Source organism: Tiliqua scincoides, chromosome 3 (genome assembly GCF_035046505.1).
Source record: "Tiliqua scincoides isolate rTilSci1 chromosome 3, rTilSci1.hap2, whole genome shotgun sequence".
Taxonomy (NCBI): domain Eukaryota; kingdom Metazoa; phylum Chordata; class Lepidosauria; order Squamata; family Scincidae; genus Tiliqua; species Tiliqua scincoides.
In genome coordinates, this window is record NC_089823.1 from 238,688,979 (window position 1) to 238,713,674 (window position 24,696).

At 45.6% G+C, this 24,696-nt stretch overlaps 1 protein-coding gene across 2 annotated transcripts in view; it reads right to left on the reverse strand.

The window, feature by feature from the left end:
* Positions 1–2,758: 2,758 nt before the first annotated feature.
* The window catches only part of TFRC (transferrin receptor), a 31,514-nt gene continuing 9,576 nt past the window's right edge, over positions 2,759–24,696 (reverse strand). For both annotated transcript variants that reach the window (XM_066622515.1, XM_066622514.1), the window contains exons 6-19: positions 21,192–21,288; positions 20,530–20,652; positions 19,531–19,629; positions 19,158–19,297; positions 18,367–18,533; positions 15,737–15,856; positions 15,551–15,636; positions 15,402–15,465; positions 12,593–12,660; positions 11,215–11,255; positions 10,387–10,468; positions 9,490–9,723; positions 7,120–7,260; positions 2,759–5,322 (exon numbers count right to left, since the gene is read on the reverse strand). In XM_066622515.1, the coding sequence (XP_066478612.1) occupies positions 5,080–5,322; positions 7,120–7,260; positions 9,490–9,723; positions 10,387–10,468; positions 11,215–11,255; positions 12,593–12,660; positions 15,402–15,465; positions 15,551–15,636; positions 15,737–15,856; positions 18,367–18,533; positions 19,158–19,297; positions 19,531–19,629; positions 20,530–20,652; positions 21,192–21,288 (1,705 nt within the window). In that variant the 3' untranslated portion in view covers positions 2,759–5,079. The remainder of the gene's footprint in view (positions 5,323–7,119; positions 7,261–9,489; positions 9,724–10,386; positions 10,469–11,214; positions 11,256–12,592; positions 12,661–15,401; positions 15,466–15,550; positions 15,637–15,736; positions 15,857–18,366; positions 18,534–19,157; positions 19,298–19,530; positions 19,630–20,529; positions 20,653–21,191; positions 21,289–24,696) is intronic.

Genomic DNA, 24,696 nt, shown 5'->3' on the forward strand with positions numbered 1-24,696 from the left:
TTTGCAGAGACCAGCCTCGCTTCCTAGGATCGCAAGACCAGACCTGTTCTCCTGCTCTCCCTTCTCATGACAGTTCCTTCTTGAGAAATGGTCCTGCCAAACCCTCGTCTCGCCAGGAGCGTGTTCCAGCGCAAGCGAGACACTCTCTGCCCACGTACAGCCTCAAAGCATTTGGATGGGAAACATGGTCCTTTGTTCAAACAAATGCTTGAGCAATGAGCAGCTCAAACAGCAGCTTCTGCAAAAGGCAGTGGATCTTCTGTGAAAGGCAGCTTTCAGGCCACTGCTCAATTGCTTTAGGAACACCACGAGAGGCTCCATCCTCTCTGCTGGTGTGTTTGCAATTCCCCTACTTTCACTCCAGAAATCATGGCTCAATTACCTGCCCTTCCACTTTTGGCAAGAGCCTTTCTTTACCTGCTCTTCCTTTCTGCTGCAGGAACTTGATCTTCAATAGCTTCTATAGTAGGCTGCATTATAGCAAGTGAGCAGACAAGTATTCAATATGCTAAAGAAGTGGTTATGGAATGCTTAATTGCCCAGTGGATCAAAATTATGCAGAGGATGGATAGAGTGAATAGAGAGACACTCTTTTGTGCACATAACACAAGAACCAGGGCACAGCCATGAGTGCTGGGAGAGTTAGAACAAAAGAAAATATTTCTTTACCCAGCATGTATTTAGTCTGTGGAACTCCTTGCCACAGGAAGTAGTGATGGCATCTTGCCTAGATGCCTTTAAGAGGAGATTGGATAAATTTCTGGAGGAAAAGTTCATTACGTGTTACAAGTCATGGTAGGTATGTGCAGGCTCCTAGTTTTAGAGGTAGGCTGCCTCTGATTGCCAGATGCAGGGGAGGGCACTGGGATGCAGGTTGTGTTTGTTTTGTGCGAGCCTTTGGCCTGACTCAGCGGGGCTCTTATGTTCTTATGGTTATACTTCTAATAGAACATCTACCACCCAAACACATCTAGAAACATACTGCCTAGATATGCGATAATTTGAAGGAGGGGAGTATGAAGGGAAAGCAGTGAATTGGCCTTTTGCACCTATATGGTTGCATTTGTTTACATCAGTGGTTCCTAACTTGTGGTCCATGAGACCCTGAGAAGTGGTCCATGAGGGCTCAGGAAAAAAAAAAAGACTACCTTCTATTGCTTCCAACATCCCACTGAGAGCTCCCCCATGGACCACTGAAGTGTCAGCTGTGGTTGTGGGCAGTCTGCCCTCTCTAATGGTCTGTGGAGGAGCGCTGGCTTGGTGAGACACTTCCCCATGGATCACCAGAGAAGGTAGAGGACCACCAGAGGAAGAGAACAGACTGTTCACAGCCACAGCCAGCACTACCAGTGTCTCTTTGTGGAATTGCTTCCACTTTCCTCTTGCAATAAGAACATAGTAATTGCTAAAAATGCTCAATTCATAGGAGCCAAGTATTCCCTAAAATCCTTCAGGTCTCTGAAGAATAGTATCATGACCCCATGTGGTCTTTTCTTCCAACAGAAAATACTCATTTCCTTCCTTCCAAGAGGTACAAACTGCAAGAGAAGAGATTCTGACTAGACAACAGGAAGAAACTCTTGATGGTCAGGGCAATTTGGCACTGGAACAAATTGCTGAGGCAGATGGTGGTTTCCAGGCAGGGGCTCTATAGGCACCTGCTGAAGATGTACTAGGATGATTTCCTGCAGGCAGCAGGTTGGGCTAGATGACCTTGTAATTCCCTTCTAACTGTACAGTTCCATAAGTGCAACTGCTGAAGCCCCCTGCACTGGCCTGAGTACCCACAAAAAACAATGGTGGAATAGGGGGGGGGGGTGGGGAGAGCAGCAAGAGACAAAAGGCCTGTGAGCCCAATAACTGCAGATCTGAAATGTCTTAACGGACTGGTTTGTCAAATTCCAGGATATTCAGTGAAGTGAAAACAAATGTTCCTTTTGCTAGGCCAGGCACACAAACCAACTGTCTCTGGTTCATCTAAGGATTGCCCACAACTCCCCACTTCCTCATTTGCACACCTCTGGCTGCAGGTGCAGCAACAAAACCCCAACATTTTGCTGTGTGTGTGTGTGGGGGGGTTTGCCTGGCCCATGCAACAGCAGAGCTGAAGCCTGTCGCTTCCCATTAGTTGTTATTAGTGGGGAGACCCAGACTGGAGGGGAAGCTGCCAGCAACCACCAAGGACTACATGTGCACACAGTGAGCAAGGCAGAGGCTGCCCTGGTATTAGCACTGTGGGCATGCAGTAGGTTGCTACTGCAGGCCAGGGGGCAAAGCAACCCAGCACCAGCAGGCAGCAGCTTAGCCAGCAATCAGGGATTGCCACTCATGATGGGGCAGGATAAATAGCTTCCAGGGGTTAAATGTGGCCAGCAGGCGTTACATTTGACTCGACTTTAGAACCTCACTCCTTGTTGCTTCTTCTGACTCAATTCCTCAGACATTTGAGTGGCTCATTGAGACACAGGCATGTGCTATGGGTGTTATCACAGAGAAGCTGAATGAAGTCTGCAGTGTGTGTTATCACATGGTCTTGGAGTTAACCAAACACTACAGTTCTGAAATTTGCCCTATGAACTGTATATTGTGAACTTAAAAGGCTTATACCCTGGCTTGAGCTTTACCTGTGTTGCCCAGTTACAGGCCTCCCTGGACAGCCAGCTTCTCCCCCCCCACCCCCGCAAAGCCCTTGAACAGCGAGTAGCAGGAGCTGCTTAGAAATCTGTATATCAGTGTTTAATAAGCCACACTTTAGAAGTAACTCAAGTCTTTAATTTTTATTGATCAGGGACAGCCAAGTCTTGTAATTTTCTCCAATCAGTCATTACAGATTGCATGTTTCAACCCTTCCAACTTTTTCATTGCATGTTGGATTGCACACAACCCTTCCAACTTGGATTGCATGTTGCATACAGATTGCATGTTTCAACGCTTCCAAGTTCCAACATATACATATGAACAGTCACATGGTACTTGTAAAATTGATTTAGTTCTTACAATATAGGAATTACATCTACCTTTTATTACCCATCAACTCACAAACACTTGAAGATATAGCATTTGCCTCATGAACAAGGAAAAGCAAGCAGAAAGGTTATCAAGTTAGATTTTCTCTCACACAGTTTGAAATGTATAGGGGCTTCCTCTAAACTGAATTATGCCCATTTGGCTCAGATTCCCCCAGAACAAATTAAGACACCCAAGTCTGAAAGCTCCTCCTTAAGCAGTTTCAGGAGAGTGTTCAGGATCAGTACTTCTGAATTTCTTTGCAACTAGTGTGGAAGTATCATTACCTGCCTTAGAAAGCATCTTTGGAGAGCCAATGATTCATTAAAGGCTCCCCTTTAACAGTGGTATTCCTGAACTCATCTGAACCACACACACACACCAGGTCACGTTCAGGAGATCATTTAATAAAGGTAACTGATTTAAGTTCTCATTTCAAGTTGTGAGCTTACAAACAAGTCTTATATACATACATTCACCCAGCCATTTCCTGAAGCCATGAGAAGTAGATTTAACAGAGGGAGGACAACAGATGTGCAAAGCGTCAACAGAAGTCCACTGCTCTTCTGAGGCCACTTGATGCACACCACACCACACCACAAAGTAGGTCATAGTGCGACAAGTCACTCAACAAGTAACTGCAGCCAGCATGAAACAAAGCCAGACAAAACACAATTGCAGAAATTCAAATATACAGGTTAGATACTAACAATCATGCTCTGCGGATGTCATTGCATGCTGAGCATTTAAGGAAAATTATGGGAAACACTGTCCCCGATAATTAAGATGCCCTTAGTGCAACATATGGAGGTCACTGCCTCCGATATAACACTGTGGTAGGCAAAAACTACCTTGTTCTTTAACATTATGGAAGACACTGCCTCCGATAATGTGATCTAAGTTCACACAAGTCATGGTACTGGAAGTTTTGTGCAGAAGCTGCCACCTAAATTAGAGGCCTGGTTATCATCAGCCTGAAGGCAACCAAACTGACATGAAATGGGTTGACCAATGTCAAATATTCTTGCATCACATAATCTGGATGACAGAGCCAACATAGCAGGAAGAGATCTCCCAACCTTTGCCAGAAGTGAGATGCAGGCTAACAATTTCCTTGTCTCCTTTCACCTGTTTGGACTATGAACAGAGATCTTTCCCAATCCCTAAATGGCTGCCATGGTGGGCCCAATGGCAAAAAGTTCCAGTACCATGGCTGGATTGTGCTAGCAGATGCTGCTTTTTCAAAACGACAGTATAACTGTCATAATTATGGAAGTCACTGCTTCCGATAATTATATTCTGTAGAAAAAAATACCATTTATAGTGAACACTGTCACTGATAAATAAATAAATAAATACCTCAGTACCAAGTCTGAACAGAGTCATCTCAGACCAAGTCAGGCTAACCAAGAGACTCCAGGTTTCCTGAAAGGCCTCAGAGCAAGAGGATGAAGGAGGGTTTCCTCATTATAGCTTTAATTGCTACAACAGGACCACTGAAGATGCTGCTGTCAGTTCTTTGGCTTGACCTCCAATAGCCACAAAAAACATTAGGGGATAGTTCTGCCCATAACTCCTCCCCACCCCCTTTGTCTTGGGAAGGCAAAACATTTTGTTCTTGGTACAAGGTTGAGCTCAAGATGTATTGCTTGCACCCCATGGGCTCTGGGACATTAAAACTTCTGTATACCAGTAAGATCAGACTCAAGCTCGTCTTCGGCCTTCACAAGTCACTGCCTCTGTAAGGAGGCTTTACTTTTAAATATGAGCATTTGATACCAAATCTTAAACACATTTTTTGGTTGGCTGAGGAAGTTTTCCTTCCATTTGAAGGGGACAATGATTTAGAACAGCAACACTGAAATCTGGATTCAGAGAGCACATTTAAAAGGGAATCTACCTTCACCCAAGTTCCTTGCACGAAAGTACAACTTCTTTAAGTTGCTCCAATCATTTAGTCTGGGCTTCTGAAAAGCCTCTGAAGAGTTAAGCAGGGGCATTATTCGTGCTACAAGTTGTGGGGGAGGAAGGGGCTTCCTGTTGCTGTATTTCAGAATTAAGTACTCAGCCTTCTCAGAACTCATTGTTTATGTCCCAGATGTCACCAGTCAGGGCATTAGCAGCACTCTGGATAGTCCAAGTCGCCAGAGCAAGCTGGTTCTTGAACAGGACCTCGTTAAATGCAGTCTTGTTGGTCTTCAAGAGGCTCAGATGGTCCAGCAGTGCTTGAAGAGTGTGAGAGCCGGAGCCAAAGAAGATGTGCCGAAGAGGAGTGTCCTTCGGAGAGACATATGGCGAGAGGAAGTGGTATTCCACCTGTAGAGCAGAGGCAGTGTTCACAAAGGCACCTGAGATTTGACAACCATAGAGGGGGAAATGCAGACTGGTTTAAGGAGGCAAGAGCATGTCAAGGATCCACAGGACAGAAGGTAAAGCTTAAGAGGTACTGTGGGCTATTCAGTAAAGGTCAGTATCTTGGAGAATAATTTTGATTTAACTGGCAAAGCAGGTTACAGCAGCACACAAAAACCAACATTAAAGACAGCAACCAGAAGACCTAATACAGCATTAGACACCATTCCAGCCACAGGCCAAGATTGCTAGAGGCTACACAAGGCGTTATTGCAAAAGGTGGTGGACTCTTTGCCTGGACCAGGGGTGTCCAAAGTTTTTGGCAGGAGGGCCACATCACCTCTGACACTGTGTCGGGGGCCGGGAGAAAAAAGAATTTACATTTAAAATTTAAATTTACATAAGTTTACATAAATAAATATATTAAAAATGAACTTACATGAATACATGAAGGTCTTGCAATAACTCAAGCCCTATAAAAGGCTTTGCACAAAGCAAGCCTGGCCTTTCCTTTGCTACTGCTACTGCATCACAGACATGAAACAGCAAGCAGTGGGGGAAGCCCTCATCCCACAGCTCACACAAGAGGTCAAACAGTCACCCTTAGAGCAGCTGCATCAGGCCAGTGCAGGCTCCAACAAATCTCCGGAGGGCCAGAGGCTCACTGGAGACTGGGGGCTCCCTGAGGGCTGTATTGAGAGGCCTCAAGGGCCGCATGTGGCCCCAGGGCCGGGGTTTGGGCACCCCTGGTTTGGACTTTTCCTCAAGGTCCAGACTTGCTTTATTTGCTTCTCAAAGGCTTTGGTCCACAGAAAGCCTTTTGAGTTCTGTGGTATCTAGTACGAGTGTGCCAGACACTCCCTCATGAGCATTCTGCTCCTGCTTCTTCTTCTGTGTGGCTGTCAACTCATTCCCCTGATTATGTGCAACAAAAGTGAACCTTCGATCAGGGCCTGCCCAAGACCCAATGCCCGAAGGGACATGACAGCCTCTGCTCCTTGCACTCTGAAGTACTACCTCAGTACTCCTCTCCACATTTCTTCCTCTGTCCCTCTCTTCCTTTTCCAATCCAGGCAATGGAAGGAGAGGGCAGGAACAGTGGAGGCAAGTAGGCAGTCAGATGGATGCCTCTCACCAGCCTGCGGTTTCAGTTGGCCTCCTAGACAGACAACACTGCCCTCAAGGTTTCTGCCCTGGGTGTGTGAGCAGCCAAGCATACAATTCCATGCCAATCCTTAGAAACTGGAAGCCTTCTAGCACCAAGAAAGCAGTGCCACCCTGGTTGTGAGCTGCCTTGAGTGCCCTTTGGAGATAAGAGTAGGGCAAAAAGCAAGCACACTTAGCTTGTAGGCTTCCAGTTTGCAAACATCTCAAATCTACCCAGCAACAATGACATAAAGAAGCTGCAAAAAGAAAGTAGTTGCCAGTTTCACTCTGAGGAAAAAGTTGAAGAGGAAGGATTCCCTGACTGCATGTGGGCTCATCACTGGAAGCATCTTCTGCTAGCTGTCAAGGGCCAAGTCTGTGTGGCAATGCCAAGACTAGGGGCTGCCATAAGAATACAGTAATTGGTTCAAAACTAGCATGCACCAAGTCTGCAGTATTTAGGTTTTAGTTCTTAACCTCGCTGATGCACTCTCCGGGAGGGATTAGTGAAGTTCCACTAGGGGCCACCTTCATTTCAATAGGTTTCTACAACTCTGGAAACACTCCTTTGAGTTTTGCCTCTTTTGGGGAGCAAGACAGGAGAGCAACACTCACTTTCATAATCCGGTCATTCAAAGCACGGCAAGCAACCTGATTGGTGAGGTCAGTATTTCTGATATCGTAGGCCAGGGCACTTGTTGCTCGAGTGAAGTCTCCACGAGCCGAGAACAGCCACTGTAGGCCCAAGCCAATGCTCTGCAGGAGGAGGGCGGGAGGGGGGAGAGAGAGAGACTTAACATTAGCAGTAAGTAGCATGACTGCTAATTGCACAGGGTTTATTTTCTCAAGCAGCAGGAAATGCTATATTCCAAAGAACCAGCAATATTCACTCCCTCTTCAGATACCCTTCAGCTCATCATTCACCAACTTCAGAGAATGCAGTTAACCAAAGCCTAGCAACTCAGGCTTTCAGCAGGACTTAACTCTAGAATTGACTTATAAATACATTCGTGTATTAATCTGTCTGTAAGGACATCTGCAAGAGGGATCTGAAGGCCTTAGGAGTGGACCTCAACAGGTGGGAAACCCTGGCCTCTGAGCAGCCCGCTTGGAGGCAGGCTGTGCAACATGGCCTTTCCCAGTTTGAAGAGACACTTGGCCAACAGTCTGAGGCTAAGAGGCAAAGAAGGAAGGCCCATAGCCAGGGAGACAGACCAGGGACAGACTGCACTTGCTCCCAGTGCGGAAGGGATTGTCACTCCCGAATCGGCCTTTTCAGCCACACTAGACGCTGTTCCAAAACCATCATTCAGAACACAATACCAGAGTCTTTCGAGACTGAAGGTTGCCAACAACATTCGTGTCCAACAGACCATTTCACCACCACCCATTTTTCCTGCCTGTGCAGCCTAGTGTCATGTCAAGCAGCCCTGACAAACTGCAACCACTACTAGAGGCAGCAGCAGAAGTGCCTTTAGCCTAGCAGGGACTAGAAGGGTTACAGGTTATCAGTCTAACCAGAATTACTGTATTTCAGGGGTGGGTTTTTGCTTGGTTGTCAGACATAGTCTGACAGAGATTGAGAATAAAACAGCTATTATAATACCATTGTAAGTTCACACCTGGAGTATTCTGGTCACACATCTCAAAAAGAATACAGTGGTACCTCGCATAACAAATGCCCCGCGCAGCAAAAAACTCGCAGAACGAAAGCGTTTTGCGAAGTTTGGTAACTCGCACAACAAGTTTTTATGACCTATGCTTCGCAAAACGAATTTTTTTTTGTTTTGCTTTGGTCTGTCTTAAGGGGCGGATCTTCCTGTCAGTTTATGATCCCTTTCACCCTAGTAAGGGGCAGATCTTCATGTCAGTTTATGATCCCTTTCACCCTAGTAAGGGGAGGATCTTTATGTAAGTAAGTCCCATTGTGCTTGCTCCCAGGAAAGTTTGCACAGGATTACAGCCTTCAAACTCCCCATTCAGCATCCCCCCATCGCTCATTCACCCTCTCACTGCCCCATTTCCTTCACATTTCCCCCCATGATCACAGCAAAAGCAAGCAATTGAGTGCAGCTGCTCTGTCCTCCCAGCTTAGAGCACAATCCTGTGCGTGTCTCCTCAGAAGTCCCATTGTGCTTACTCCCAGGAAAGTGTGCACAGGATTACAGCCTTCAAGCTCCCCACTCAGCATCCCCCCGTTTTTGAAATCCTCTGTACAGTATGTATGCCTTTAAAGAGCACTTAATAAACACTTTGTAAACCAAATTTGACTTTGTTCTGACTTTTCTTGCCCATAGGAACGCATTAATTAAATTTCAATGCATTCCTATGGGAAAACGTGCTTCGCAAAACGAAAAACTCACATAACGAAAGGACTCGCAGAACGGATTAATTTCGTTATGTGAGGCACTACTGTATCATGGAAAAAGGTACAGAAGAGCAACCAAAGTTACTGGGCCGGGGCCCCTCCTTTATGAAGAACAGCTTACAGCATTTGGGGCTCTTCAGTCTAGAAAAGTGCCTGAGGAGGGGACGTGACTGAGACATAAAATTATGCAGAAGATGGACAAAGGGATTTTCTCCCCTCCCCCCCAACGACAGAAGAACTAGGGGACATCCACTAAAATTAAGTGTTGAGACAGAGTGGAGTCTGAACATATGCCAACTTGCTGCCAAACCTATGCCAACAGCAGCAATACACATTAAAAGGACTCTACCCAAGCATGCTTCAAAGGGGGCAAAGCTTGAAACATACTCTTGGACTAGATACAGGCAGGGGGCAGAAGGACACCTTTTTCTCCAGAACACTACAACAGTTCACAAATCCCTCCTATCACATTAGTTTGCTTGAGAGGTTTAACTCTTTAATCATGAATTGGCCAGAGCTACTGAAAGACTAGCAACTCTAGCACAACCCCAATTCCAGAGGAAGCCCTGCACATGCAGCCTTCCATCTCCCTCCTCCCCATAATCTTGTGTTATTACCTTCAAGCTTCTAAAGTGTGGCATCAGTTTTGTTCCCAATTCATGCAGTTTGGTGTCATAGCTCTTGTAGTCCAGGTACAGTTCATGGTCATGAGTCATTCGCAGAGCCAGCCGACCAGCTATTTCAGCAGCAGCACGCATCACTTTGTTTAGTCGACCAGTGGAGCCCAAGACCTTGACCAGGTTGTCCAGATTGTCCTCAGTTGTGCCAAGGTAGGGATATTCTTTGCCCTCCTACAAGGTTAAAGAAGCAAACCCATCAACATGTTCCCATACACACATTTATTGCTATGCAGACAGCTCCTCATGAAACCAGAAGAGGAGCAGTCACTTAAGTCTTAGCAAGCTTGTCACCCACATGAGCAATTTACAGCAATTTGTAAGAAGTGGGGATGTACATGCAACAGAGTTCTGTGATGCTTAATCCATTTTTGCCCAGCCAACAGATGTATACATTTTGTCCCTGTTGTGTATATGCAATGTTGGGCAGAAATAGCTTAAACTAGACTAAGGTTTATTGTATCAAAAACTTCTGGCATGGCAGGACATTATCAAAGCATCTTGCTACGAGTCAACATGCTGCACTTATATGCATTTTATTACTACATTGGGCTGTCAGGCCATACTATTGGCATTTCATGGGCACTTGTTCCCATAGCTCCGTACCCATTTATCTAAACCTGTTTTGGATACACCTCATGCCCCTGGTAAAGTGGACTGTGGGCCAGAAGTATTGAAGCCACAATCCATCTGCAGGCTGTATCCAGCCACAAGACACTTTCCTGTTCTTGCTGCAACAAATAAACATGGCTGTCCCTTTGGAAGGCATACCAAGCTAGGCTTCTACCAGCACTGTCCTCTCAGAGCAGAGAATCAAAACAGTAGTAAAGAACTTACAGTTCTGAAACCAAATGAGACTGCAGGAATTCCTGAATATGCTAGGAAGGGAAAGGCTGCATCATCCAGGCGAAAAGAGATTCTGCAAGAGAAGCAGGTTTCAGCGACTGGCTATCACACTTCAAAGAGTCTGATGTTCAACAAGTGCTCAAAGATGGTCCCAAGTTTGCAACCACATGGTCAAGGCTTGATGCATGCTACAATTCCACAGGATGCTAATTTTGGCTCTCCAATCAAGGAGAGCACAACTCTTGCTCTTACAGTTAGAACTGAACATACGGCAACTATGCTTGGACCATCTTAGCAGTCAGCATTACTGTGTGATAACCATTTCCAACAGAGAGGACATGGGTTCTGTGTCAAGAATGGCACAGAGTACAAATATACAATATTGTACAGAATGGATACTTGCTGCAAACTATGCATTACTTTAAAGGTCAAGGGAGGGGGCTCAAGGAATAAGCTTGTTTTATATGCCGAGGATCCTAGGTTCAATCCCCAGAATTCCCAGATGAAGAGATCTTAGAATGCAGGAAAAGCTAGTTTGCCTCAAGCCATGGTGATAGGAAGAGGGCACTGCCAGATGAACCATCACATCTGGTTCACATCACCATCACAACTGTATCATAGGATTACTGCAGGGCACACTATTCTGAAGTTTGCCAAGCTATACAGATTAAGTAAAGCAGCTTCTTCTGGAGAGTATCTAAAGTTGGTTTTGAGGTAAGGGAGTGGTGCAATTCACAGAATAAACACCTTTCTAGGCAACAAACAGGTTGTCACTCCAATCCTTGCTGAGCCACTGAAGAGAGAAGCAGAGATACTTACTCCTTTTTTGTCAAGGTGCCTAGTCCTGAGGACATGCTCACCTGCAAGACAAAAAGTTTAGGAACAATTTTGGTAAAATGCAAATTAAGGATTTTCCTGCCCTTTCCTGGTCACATCCAGAGAACAGTCTTTCAAAAATACTCCTAGTGCCTTTTGGAGGCAGTACCAGAGCTCCCCTTTCAAGTCAAACTCAACGACCTGTATCTTATTTGGCCACACTATGCCACCTATCCACTTTTGGTCTGGGTGATAAATTTTCCCCAGGGTTTATTCTGACTCAGCTGTGCTAGTCCAGGAACAGAAGCAAAAGATGAGTCTTAGTAGTCCAGAAGGTTCCAGCCAGGACAAGGGCTTAGAGCACGATCTAGTACTTAAAAAAAGTAGTCTGCAGGACAGGCGCCTGATGCCACAAGCAACCATTATGCAGTGCTTACTCAGACTGGTTCACACGTGTGATTGTTTGTGGTTCTGCTGAGCTTTCACACATCAGGTCTGAGCCTGTGCCTTCTATTGCCTGGGCTTGTACTGTACTGACAGCTGCTCTGTAGACTAGCCAGTATGAGTCTGAGATCTACCTGCTCTGCCTTGGCTATTTCTGCCCAGGTCTATGTAGGGAGCTACCAGCATTCCACTCTCCTTGAGTGTAACAGTAGCTCCCCTTATGGCTTGTCTCAGTCCTCACTCAATAAAGGTTTTCCCCCCCAGCAAATAGACCCCCCCCCGAACTCTGAACCCTTGTTCTGGTAAGGTTTGTCCTACGTATCTGCTGTCTATTCACCTTCCCTCTGTCTGATGCATTTAAGTCATAATTGGCAGTATGCTGACACCAGGTGCTGGGCTATTTGGATGATCCACTGCTGGCCCTCTGCTGCATGTGCCACAGTAACCCCTGCTTTGAGAGGTGTTGTGGCATCCCTAGGATGTCAATATACCACATCCTGCCTAAGGGCCTCCCCGTCACTGGGCCCCGGTTGCCTCTTTCCATGTCCTGCCTATTATAGGGGTCCTGTACTATCACAGGGCATCATGCTGAAGACATAGCTTTGGCATAAAAGGTTGCATTGTGAAGATCTTCAGTCCTCCCACTCTGTACCAGGACCAGTACAGGACAGTGTCTACAATTAACCCATTGAACTGAGTTGTTGAAGTCCAAGAGCCATTTGGAGATTCCGCTGAGAGTAGAAATCCACACATGGCAGCAGTGAACTCTTCCAGTCATGTGTACAGGCCAGTAAGGATGGCCCCAAGAACAGCACCGCCCAAGGGAAAGAAACCAAAGGGAAAGGATGTGCACTTAGCGGAGGGGGACCAGTGCCTGATGCCTTTTAAGGTTTGTCTTTCCCCTTCTGTCCGCCCCACAAACCTCACTATTACTCACTTCATTGACTGATTCTTCCAGCAGCCTTTTCAACAGGGGGCTAGAAGAGAACCTGAATTCACCAGAACCTGTAGGGATGGTTTAGAAATGTCAGTATATTTATATATTTCTCCTGCCTTTTCCCCTGAAGTGACCCAAATGGTGTACGTGAAGCACTGGAAGACTAATGTAATCCATGTACTGTCCTTCAGAGTTTGGGAACAATGCAACTTCAAGAACATGCAACTTTGCAACTGAACTTTTGTTGAAAAGCAGTATATAAATACTGTTAATATCACCCACAGTTCACATGTTTGAAATGAAACCATTTACAAAACTAGAAAAGGTTGTCATATTTTGCTTCCTCTCTAAAATACTGGTATCAGTTGGTAGTGTTGTCCCTCCAGCAGCCTAGAGCTAGCACTGATTTGATGGGGGCAAGGGAAGGGCATTGAACTGCAAGCATTAGTTACCCTCTAGGGTAGCATTTACTATATCCTGCTTGAGGATGTACTCTTCTCCCTGCCCTCTGCTGCCACCCCCAAGCAGAGAAATGCACTGGCCGATAAAATGCCCTGCATCTGAAAAATATCATGGGAAGGGTTAATGGCCCAGCAACCCTCTTGCAAGGGAAGCAAGTCTCACAACTGCAGTTCTCTAGAGTGGGTAGTGAGGTGATCAAGGCTGCAGATGACAAGCTATTTGGGTAGTAAAATCAAAGCAGACTGAAGCACTGCGAAAGGACTGCAAACAGTTAATAGAAACTAAAGGGTAAATGTTGTTCAGTGTAAAGTGATGCATAAAATCCCATCTTTACATGTACACCGATGTGGTCAGAGTTGTTGGCGAGAACAGGAGAGATCCTGGGTCATGGTTGATAGCTCAATGAGACCATTAACCCAGTGTGATGTAGCAGCGAAAGCAGCAAATTCTATAGACAAAATACGACTGCTAATATAATGTCCAAACCCTAAACTTGTACAGGGGCACATCTGGTATGCAAACTGCAGTTCAGCTCACCACACCTCAAGGAGAGCTGAAAAGGCACACAATAGGGTTGCCTAGGCTGGGACACTTCCCTTAGGAATTCCCTTGAATTTTAGTTTACAAAGGACCAGGAAAGAAACCACAACTGATAACATTATGCCCCAATAAGTAGTGATGCTTTTCTCCCTCTCATGCCATTAGATGCAAGGGTCATTGAAACTGATTGGTGGGATTTAGGACAGACAAAAATTATGCACCATGTGAAGGCCTGTGGAATTTGTTGCCATGAGGTACTATTGTAAGTTGTGCAGCTAGCTGGGGTGCAACAGACATGCTGCAAGTATCTGCATTAAGCCTTGTTTAATCAGCAGCAGAGTACCATGCTCCAGTATGGTGTAACAGCCCACACACAAGCAGGACAGATGCACAATTGCATGAGATAATGTGTACTATTAGCTGGATGATTTGATCTACTCCTACATACCAGCTGCCCATTATGAACCATATATCACCTTTAGAAGCAAGATGAAAAAATGCCCTCCTACAAGAATATTTGGATAATTCCCAGTTGCCAATATTGAAAGATTTTGCCTGGAGCAAAATAGATCTAGGCATCTAGACCTAGACATCCTGCCAAAGAACTTGTAGAGGAGGATTTTAATATTCACAAGATATGGAAACATTGGTTAGAGAACTGTCCCCCACAAAGTCTAAGTCTGCCCTGTATTTTCAAAAAAACCACCTGTATTTGGCCAGCCTCATGCGGTATGGAATAACATTAAATCAAATTTGCACTGGATATGGCAGATATGCAAATGCCCTCTATAAATGGGGTACAATATCTTCTCCAAATTGTGACTGTGGGGTTAAAAAAACTATCCAACCTAGTGACAGAGTGCCAAAATAGAGCTTAAAATAAAGAGTTTGCCAATTTTCTGGCTGTGACAAATGAAGTTAAAAATGATATTTGTAATTTAGTTATAAGTTTGTAAGATTTTCAGTTTTACCTTTTACATTTTGTATTTTACTCTATTTGTTTTTATTGAAATGTGGTGTGAATATGCCATATGATAAATACGTTGCCATGCAATGCGGCAATAGCCACTAGTATGGATGGTTTAGAGTAGTGTTTTTCAACCAGTGGTACTTGTACCGCTAGTGGTACTAGAGGTGACATCCACTGGTGGGTGTGGGACCTCTGCTGCATGGCTGCAAGACCAGCAACGTAATGTGACAAGCAGTGGTAGGAGGCTCAGCAGATAGATCTCTAGCATGTGCTTTTAGCGAGCTTGAAAAAACCCCTCCCATCTGCCCTGACCCCTTACCGGTGTTTGTCATGTTGTGCCTGTCGTCCCAATTGGGAACTGGTGATGACATCACCAGTTATTTCTGGTGCTACTTCCAATAGGTAAACTATCCAAAGTAGTACAGTGGGGACAAATGTTGAGAAACGCTGGCTTAGAGGCAACTGGACAGATGAACCAACAGTTACCATGCGTTATGGCTATGTGTCACAGCCAGGTTCAGCAGCCACATGCCTCTGAACACCAGCTGCAGGGAGGCAGTAGGGAGAGACTGTGGGCTCTGCAGAGGCACCTGGCAAGCTACTGTGCAACACAGGCTGCTGGCATTTATGTTCACACGTTACATGCAGCTTTGACAAGACATCTGTCAAGTAGAAAAGGGCTGGTGGTGGAACTTTCAGAAAGGTATATTTGCTGCAAGATGGCAACAGGGATCTTTTGCACTTAACCCACCCCAATACTGAACTTCAGCTTGCCAAACTGGGTTTATAATTGGAAATTTAGGAGGCTTTCCTCCAAACATCAGGCTCTCACCTTACCTGCAACTGCCGCATCCAAGTTGATATAAGCAAAAGCTTTCAAGTGCAATGAGGAAGCATAACCCTGAAATGAGAGAAGGAACAGGGGCAGTTAATTGTCTGCATGGCTCAGCTCTCAACTCAATCTTCCAAGCCTTAGTCACACATACCTCCAGCCATTCTGTGGCCCCAACAGCTCCAAACTCTCCAGCACTCCAACTGGCAAAAACAATGCTTCTTCGGGGCTTATAGCCACCTGCAAATATTAAAGACAATGTGCCTTACATCCTGCTCTACGTGAACTAGCTCTACATGAACTAACGTCTCTTATAGAAGCTCAACAAAAAGATCCTTACCAGTTTTCACCATAGCAGAAAGTGTTTGGGCAAGCTCCAACAACAGGGCGGTTCCTACTCCTGACTTCACTGTTCCAGCTCCCCAGGAGTCACGCTGGGCTCCAATCACAATATACCGATCTGCAACAGACAGGCTAGTCTCAACCTTGAACTATCCAATAACTGGACAAGCAGAGCCTCGACTAATGCTGCACACTAAACTCCAAGAGATGGAAGTCAGTTCACAATTTAGCCAAAACCTGGTATATTTTTAACAATTACTTCAGAACTCTGAGATTGTATCAGTTATGCATGCATCCATGTCATTGCTACTGCCTAACCAGTCATTCTGTGGCACTCATGTGGAAATCTTGAGCCACTTTGCAAGTCTGCCTGCATCTAGCCCACAGATGACATGATGCGATCATCACTCCATGGAGGATCAGACCTGCACTCTGAGGGTACTCAAGCTTTGCTCCTGGGTGCCCAAGTAGTGGCTGTGGCCAATGTGCTTTTCTTGCATCACTAGATCTGGCTATGCTTACTGTACGCTAGTTCCACTGAAACTGGATTACTAAACCCGATGAATTAGCATATCAAGACATTTTAGTCAGTACATAGCTGCATGACTTTTGAACAGTGCCAGGCAGTTTGACCAGGTTGCTCTGTTTTCATCAGCTATAAGGATTGCCAGTTGCTTAGGCCTGAAATGGCTTCAACCAAGGTTCCAAGGCTTACTTCTCCTCTCCCTTGGGAAATGGCCCACCCCCTGAAGTTGGCCAAGAGTCCTTCTTCAGGTTCCACTATGGATGGAGGCCTGATAGGTGTGACCCTGTAGAAGGTCTTCTCTGTGGTTGCACTCTGCAGTTGAAGTGTGAACTTCCTACCAGCTGAAGTCAGGCTGGCTCCTCTGCCCCCTTTTCTGGCAGCATCTGAAACTTTTGGTGGTGGTTGTGATGGGGAAGAGGTTTGTTTTATTCTGCTTAAGGATTCCTGATATTGTGCATTTTGTGTTGTGTCTGCTGTATTCTTTGTTTCAATTCTTATAGCCTGCTTTGGTTACCTGTTACAAGAGGTGGATATCTGTGTTAAATGGATTTTTAGAAGTTATGGTATACTGTGTGTTTCAGTTATAAGTTTTTAAAACCATTTCAAATAAAATGAATGATGCACTGGTTAGGTGTCTTAATACCCAACAACTGGACTAAGCCTGCAATTCTTTAAGGCTGTTTTCCCTTGCAAAGGAAGCAGTTGGACAAACACAGCAGTTCTTGGATTTCTATTCTGATTTAGTACTAGGCAGCCAGGGAGCCCCAAGTCAGCACAGTTCTCATCTGCTGATCTACCCTGGTGGTATCTGCCTCCTGCATTACACCCTGCAACCTCCCTACATCTGCAACTGGTTAGAGTCATGTCTACAGTTACAGCACCTACTAGAGAACATGGGTTTACTTTCCATCTCATGGAAAACCAATTTCCCCCCAGTTCCTTTCTAGGAGAGTGCTGGCAGGAGAGTGGGGAGGCCAGGGCACTTAGTTTTGCTTGGTCCTAACACAGAATGGAGCCCTGGAAAGCCACAAAACCTTCACAATCTAACCAGCACCAGTTATGCTTCAGGATTTAAGGCACTCATTTGGGAATATTTTGAACACCACTTCTCTGGCATAACACAAGTGTGGCAAACAGTGCAAAACAATGAGATGCACAGTCTGGATGTCAGGATCAAGCCACAAACTAGTATTTTAATAGCTTTGATAATTAGGTAATTTAGAAAAATCTGATTTAAACCAACACCATTAGTTTACTTTTCTCCTTGAGCTTTAAGAAAAATCTCATCCAAAGATTTGCACTCTGCTTGGCATGCAGCCCCCTACATATTCTGAAAGTGATCCCCAACAGCATCAAGGAAGGCCTTGTTACCAGGCATGTCCATGACCCTAGCAACACCTACTACACCCTCCCACCTATTCCAGTGTGTGCCTGCATATCCAGGTGGAGCCTCTATTTGTGGATTTGCCCCATCATGCATACCAAACCTATGGACTCCCCCCCTTCAGATCTCCCACATATGACCAGAACATTGTTCCAGTTGCATCTGGGAGGTTTTTGAAGCCTTGGAGAAGCCACAAACCACCATGAGCAGCCCCTCCAAGGCTTAGAATGGCGCTCAGTGGTTTTCAGTCAGCTTCCAGTTTTACCAGAAGACGTCCTCAAACAACTCCAGGGCAATTCTCAGCCTTGGATTGGCAGCATGAGATGGTGTACAGCCTCTGAGGCTAATGGCTCCAGTTACAAAAGGAGCAAAGGAGGGCTCAGAAAACCATTTCATTATCTGAGGTTTTTCGTATCCATAGGAGAGTCTGGGAATGGAAACCCATGGATAAAGAGGCTCCACTTGGATACAGTACAGCTGAAGCAGAGGAAGCATTTCAATATAGAATTTGCCACAGTGTTTATTATGCAAGTGTCCTCTGCCAGTTTCCCGGAGCACATGAGACTTGCATTGCAAAGCCACCATATGAATACAGATGACTTGTCAGTCCGCAATTAACGAATCACAGGTCTTGCTCATGGACAAATAGCACTGCTGGCAATCTTCCCAATGTCTGAGCCATACAGCTGAGAAGGGGCTCAAGTTGTGAGGTCTTTACCTGCTTCTTCAAAACCTTTGATTACACCAAAAACATTAAGAAGCTTCCTCTCCACAAGTGCATTGTTGACTTGGAGCTTCACACGGATTCCACTGGAGGTTGATGTCAACTTGTAATGAAGGAAGGTTCCTTTCCATGGTGTTGGACAGTCTTTCCCATCCATAAGGCTGAAAATAGAGTCCAATCTCATCATTATGAGTTACAAACCCTCCAGTTAAGTTCCGGTTGAAGTTTCAGTCATTGCTTCCAAGTGCAACTTCTGCTACTTCCCGGGGCAAAAAAGTTCAGAACATGCCCTCAGAGGTCCATGTTGAATCAGTAAAACTGAGGGAGCCAGGCACAAGAAATTTAGCTGAAGACCCATCTCATTGCTGAACTACAAGATCTCCATGAATAATGACATCTAGGTTGAATGCAGCAATCAGCAACATTTACAATCTGATGTTCGGTGATCACCTTTCAGCCCCTCTCCCAACATACTACTTTGGTTACAAAAAATTTTTCCTGTTAGAAAAAAATCCAAGCATATAACCCACAGCCTGGAAAAGTACAGGTGAGGAAAAAAAGTTTTTCAACTGGTTCTCATACTTGTATGAGATGATGTCCCAAATATGCAAACAATAATGGCAACGTTTAAGTAGGCACCACCTACTTGAAGAAAGGCAACATCTCAACATGATGTGCAGCAGCTGCTCATTTGAGAGTTAAATTTCAAGACTTGGAGAACTGACATTTATGGCAACAGAGACGCCCATCTAGACATTTCAGAGTAATAGTGAAGGACAACTTGCCTAAATATCCTTCTAGCAGCAGAGCTTGAGATGGTTTGCACAGGAATGAATGGGAGTCCTGAAGATTCAACAGGGGGAAACTGAGTATGGTTGAAAGATGGAAAGCCAGGGGTAAAAGGGTCACCAGTTCCAAGATGAGCCTGTCAAAACAAGATTCAGGAATTTTCTCATGAAGAATGAAGACTGAGGCCCCAACCGAGCAATTTGGAGCTGCTGGAGTTCTCAAGGCATTCAGAAGGAAGAAAGCATGGAGGCCATGATAAATTTAGTGCAAGTACCTGAGACTTAAGGGCCAAACTTATTTGCTATGCCTGAGAACTCATCTTCCCAAGAAGAGGCACCTACTTCCATCCAGGGAAGTCCAGATACTCACATGTCCAAATAAGGCAATACTGTCTCCAAGACCATTGTAATCAGAAGGATCAGGGTATATCATGACTCCTGTAGCACCCCACTTCTGGGCATTTGCCACCTAGAACAAACAGAGCCTTCATCAGAAGAGCGGCAAGTCTGCAACAAAGCAAGCTGTAGTTAAATATCAGGTTGATTTCCCACTGTCCAGTGCCCCTTGAGATTGACTACTGGATGGGAAACCCCTCTAGAATAGAATTGCCTGCCATACAGCTATGCCCTCCTCCATCTACCTTTAACCCTAAATGGCATACAGACTACCCATTGCCATTTCTGACCAGTCTTGATCTACAGAACAGGGCATTGACAATCATGTGGTAGGTAACAATCCATGGCTGGTAAAGTGGATTTCCATCCTCTCCAGAATCATCTCTTTTCTGAATGCAGAAAGTCTACATGTTTTATCACACACTGATGGCCAAACAGAAGTTTGTTCCTGAACTGGGGCAAACTTACATTTCCTGCTACCTATCTTACCCAGCTCTAAATTGCAGCTGGAAGAGAAACGTGGCAACCCTACTACACTAAAGTTCAGCACAGCCTATTGTCCCTCCATCTTGGAGCCAAACTTCTGTCCCACCCCTTGCTGGGGAGAAGGAGACCTTGTCATTTTGGTACCCTAGTACCTGGGCACTGTGACTGCCTCAGAACTGCAGTGCCCAAACTCCAGGCTTCTTCCAAACCTTGTAGCTGATGGGCAGGGCAACTGCAGTGACAATTCTCCCAATTTAGGCAGAAGGCTGAACTTGTCATGGTTTTGCCACCAGAAGCCCTCTGGGCACTCAACATACAAAACCTTCATAGAATGCTCTGAACACTTCACCATAATGCACAAACATCAGACATACTCTGGTTTTCCCTCAGTGGTCATGGGCATATTCTCTTGAAGTTCCTTATCTTGCAGCATTATAAGCCTACAGCCAGTTAGCAACATTACTAAAGAGAAGCAAAGAAATTTTACCTTCTCAGCAAAACTTATTTTTCCAGCTCTGACCAAAATCACCGACTCAACGGAGTCAATAGTTTGGTTTGTGAGATAACTGAAATCTTTATCACTGCCATAATTAGCATAAATTGGTTTGCCCTGGAAGAAAGAACAGGTGAATCAATCAGACTTGGAATACACCTAACTGTTGATAACTGCAGTGAATGTGAGAGAGAAGTTTTATATGGGTTTCTGGAGACCAACCGCCATTTGGAAAAGGTTACTGGGTCAGTAAGACTCTGCTTCAGATGTGAATACCCCCCCTCCTCTGCTAAAGCATAGACAGTACTCAGATTTCAAAACTACACAAGGACCACCATACTACAGTTATTCTCCCTTGTGGTGTCTGTAGATGGCATCACAGCTGATGCTAAAGGACAGTACTCCAACAGAACTTCCTCCACTATGAGTAATCAGGGAGCAAGAGCATGCAAGGGGAGGTAGCTGAGATGGGAATGACAGGCAACTCTGTAGTGGGGATGCTACCTAAAGGCTTGAAGTAACAAGTCGACAGTACATGCCAGATGTATAATGAAGAGCTCTGCCTAATCTGTCACCACAAGTCATGCTAGCCAAACAAGTTCAAGTCCCTATACAGCAGTCTTCAATATCTTGTTTTAAGCACCAGGTCAACTTACAGAAACTGTTTTACGTCCACTGTATGCTACATAAGCATTTGGCTTCTCCAAGGCTTCATTTCCAGATGAACTTTCAATGGAAACCTCATTTGAAGGGCTAAGGAGAAAGATAACAGTCATGCATCTCTCAATAGCTCTGTGTTTAGACCAGTTTCACAGATAAGAACATAAGAACAGCCCCACTGGATCAGGCCATAGGCCCATCTAGTCCAGCTTCCTGTATCTCACAGCGGCCCACCAAATGCCCCAGGGAGCACACCAGGTAACAAGAGACCTCATCCTGGTGCCCTCCCCTACATCTGGCATTCTGACTTAATCCATTTCTAAAATCAGGAGGTTGCGCATACACATCATGGCTTGTACCCCATAACGGATTTTTCCTCCAGAAACTTGTCCAATCCCCTTTTAAAGGCGTCTAGGCTAGACACCAGCACCACATCCTGTGGCAAGGAGTTCCACAGACCGACCACACGCTGAGTAAAGAAATATTTTCTTTTGTCTGTCCTAACCTGCCCAACACTCAATTTTAGTGGATGTCCCCTGGTTCTGGTATTATGTGAGTGTAAAGAGCATCTCCCTATCCACTCTGTCCATTCCCTGCATAATTTTGTATGTCTCAATCATGTCCCCCCTCAAGCGTCTCTTTTCTAGGCTGAAGAGGCCCAAATGCCGTAGCCTTTCCTCATAAGGAAGGTGCCCCAGCCCCGTAATCATCTTAGTCGCTCTCTTTTGCACCTTTTCCATTTCCACTATGTCTTTTTTGAGATGCGGCGACCAGAACTGGACACAATACTCCAGGTGTGGCCTTACCATCGATTTGTACAACGGCATTATAATATTAGCCATTTTGTTCTCAATACCCTTCCTAATGATCCCAAGCATAGAATTGGCCTTCTTCACTGCCGCCACACATTGGGTCAACACTTTCATCGAGCTGTCCACCACCACCCCAAGATCTCTCTCCTGATCTGTCACAGACAGCTCAGAACCCATCAGCCTATATCTAAAGTTTTGATTTTTTGCCCCAATGTGCATGACTTTACACTTACTGACACTGAAGCGCATCTGCCATTTTGCTGCCCATTCTGCCAGTCTGGAGAGATCCTTCTGGAGCTCCTCACAATCACTTCTGGTCTTTACCACTCGGAAAAGTTTGGTGTCATCTGCAAACTTAGCCACTTCACTGCTCAACCCTGTCTCCAGGTCATTTATGAAGAGGTTGAAAAGCACCGGTCCCAGGACAGATCCTTGGGGCACACCACTTTTCACCTCTCTCCATTGTGAAAATTGCCCATTGACACCCACTCTCTGCTTCCTGGCCTCCAACCAGTTCTCAATCCAGGAGAGGACCTGTCCTCTAATTCCCTGACTGTGGAGTTTTTTCAGTAGCTTTTGGTGAGGGACCGTGTCAAACGCCTTCTGAAAGTCCAGACATATAATGTCCACGGGTTCTCCCACATCCACATGCCTGTTGACCTTTTCAAAGAATTCTAAAAGGTTCGTGAGGCAAGACTTACCCTTACAGAAGCCATGCTGACTCTCCCTCAGCAAGGCCTGTTCGTCTATGTGTTTTGAGATCCTATCTTTGATGAGGCATTCCACCATCTTACCCGGTATGGATGTTAGGCTGACCGGCCTATAGTTTCCCGGGTCCCCCCTCTTTCCCTTTTTAAAAATAGGCGTGACATTTGCTATCCTCCAATCTTCTGGCACCGTGGCCGTTTTGAGGGACAAGTTGCATACCTTAGTCAAGAGATCTGCAACTTCATTCTTCAATTCCTTAATAACCCTTGGGTGGATGCCATCAGGGCCCAGTGACTTATTGATCTTTAATTTATCAATGAAGTCTGAAACATCTTCTCTTTTAACCTCTATCTGACTTAACTCCTCGGTCAGGAGGGGCCGTTCGGGCAGCGGTATCTGCCCGAGGTCTTCTGCCGTGAAGACAGATGCAAAGAACTCATTTAATTTCTCTGCCATCTCTAAGTCTCCTTTTATCTCCCCTTCCCCTCCCTCACCATCCAGAGGGCCAACTGCTTCTCTGGCGGGTTTCCTGCTTCTAACATATTTGAAGAAGCTTTTATTATTCCCCTTAATGTTGCTGGCCATGCGTTCCTCATAGTCTCTCTTGGCCTCCCCTATCACCTTCTTACATTTCTTTTGCCACAGTTTATGTTCCTTTTTATTCTCCTCATTAGGGCAAGACTTCCATTTACGGAAAGAAGCTTCCTTGCCCTTCACAGCCTCTCTAACTTGGCTGGTTAGCCATGCGGGCACTCTCCTGGATTTAGTGGAACCCTTCTTTCTTTGCGGTATACACCTCTGCTGGGCCTCTATTACTGTTGTTTTAAGCAGCCTCCATGCACTCTGGAGAGATTGGACTCTTTATAACCTCCCTTTCAACCTCCTTCTAACCAGCCTCCTCATTTGATGGAAGTACGCCCGTCGGAAGTCAAGGGTTTTTGTTAGAGATTTGCCTGGTATTCTTCCCCCAACGTGCACGTCAAAATGGATCGCAGCATGATCACTGTTCCCCAATGGCTCAGTAACGTTTACATCTCTAACCAGGTCCTGCGTACCGCACAATATTAAATCCAGAGTCACCTGTCCTGTGGTGGGCTCCGTGACTAGCTGCTCTAAGCCACAGTCATTTAGCACGTCAAGAAATCCGCTTTCCTTATTGTGACCAGAACACAAATTGACCCAGTCAATATGAGGATAATTGAAGTCCCCCATGATTACAACCCTGTCCCTCCTTGTCACCTCCCTGATCTGTTTCCTCATTTCAAGGTCCCCATCCGATTTCTGGTCTGGAGGACGATAGCACGCCCCCAGTATTACATCGCTGCACAAGCCTGGTAATTTAACCCACAGAGATTCTACGGTGGAGTCGGACCCACCTTCAATCTCTACTTTGCTGGATTCTATCCCTTCCTTAACATAAACTGCCACCCCACCTCCAACACGCCCCTGCCTGTCCCTCCTGTAGAGTTTATAGCCCGGGATTGCGGTATCCCACCGATTCTCCGCATTCCACCAGGTTTCCGTTATGCCCACTATGTCAATATTTTCCCTTGTCACCAGACATTCCAGTTCTCCCACCTTTGCTCGTAGACTTCGAGCATTCGCATAAAAGCATTTATACACGGAATGCCCCAGGATGGGCTGCTTATTTGCTCCTTTGTCCCCGCATCCTCTCATTGTGCCAAACCGTCTATCACATCCCATCACCCTACCTTTCCCAATTTCTTCTCCTACCCTGCCTTTGTCTTGTTGTTCTCTAACCTCCCCATCCTCATCCCATAGGGATAAGGAGTCCCGAACCGGATGCCCCTCGGCTCCTGTCCTTTGTGACAGTCCTTTGTAGACAACAGTCCTTTGTAGACGACGACATCCAGTTATTGGCTGTTGAAGCTCTAAGCAACACTATTTTTAGTAGGCATGCCAATCCTGTTACCCAACCACCACCACCAGGGCAAGATGCCCTTATTGCTAAGCCTAGCCT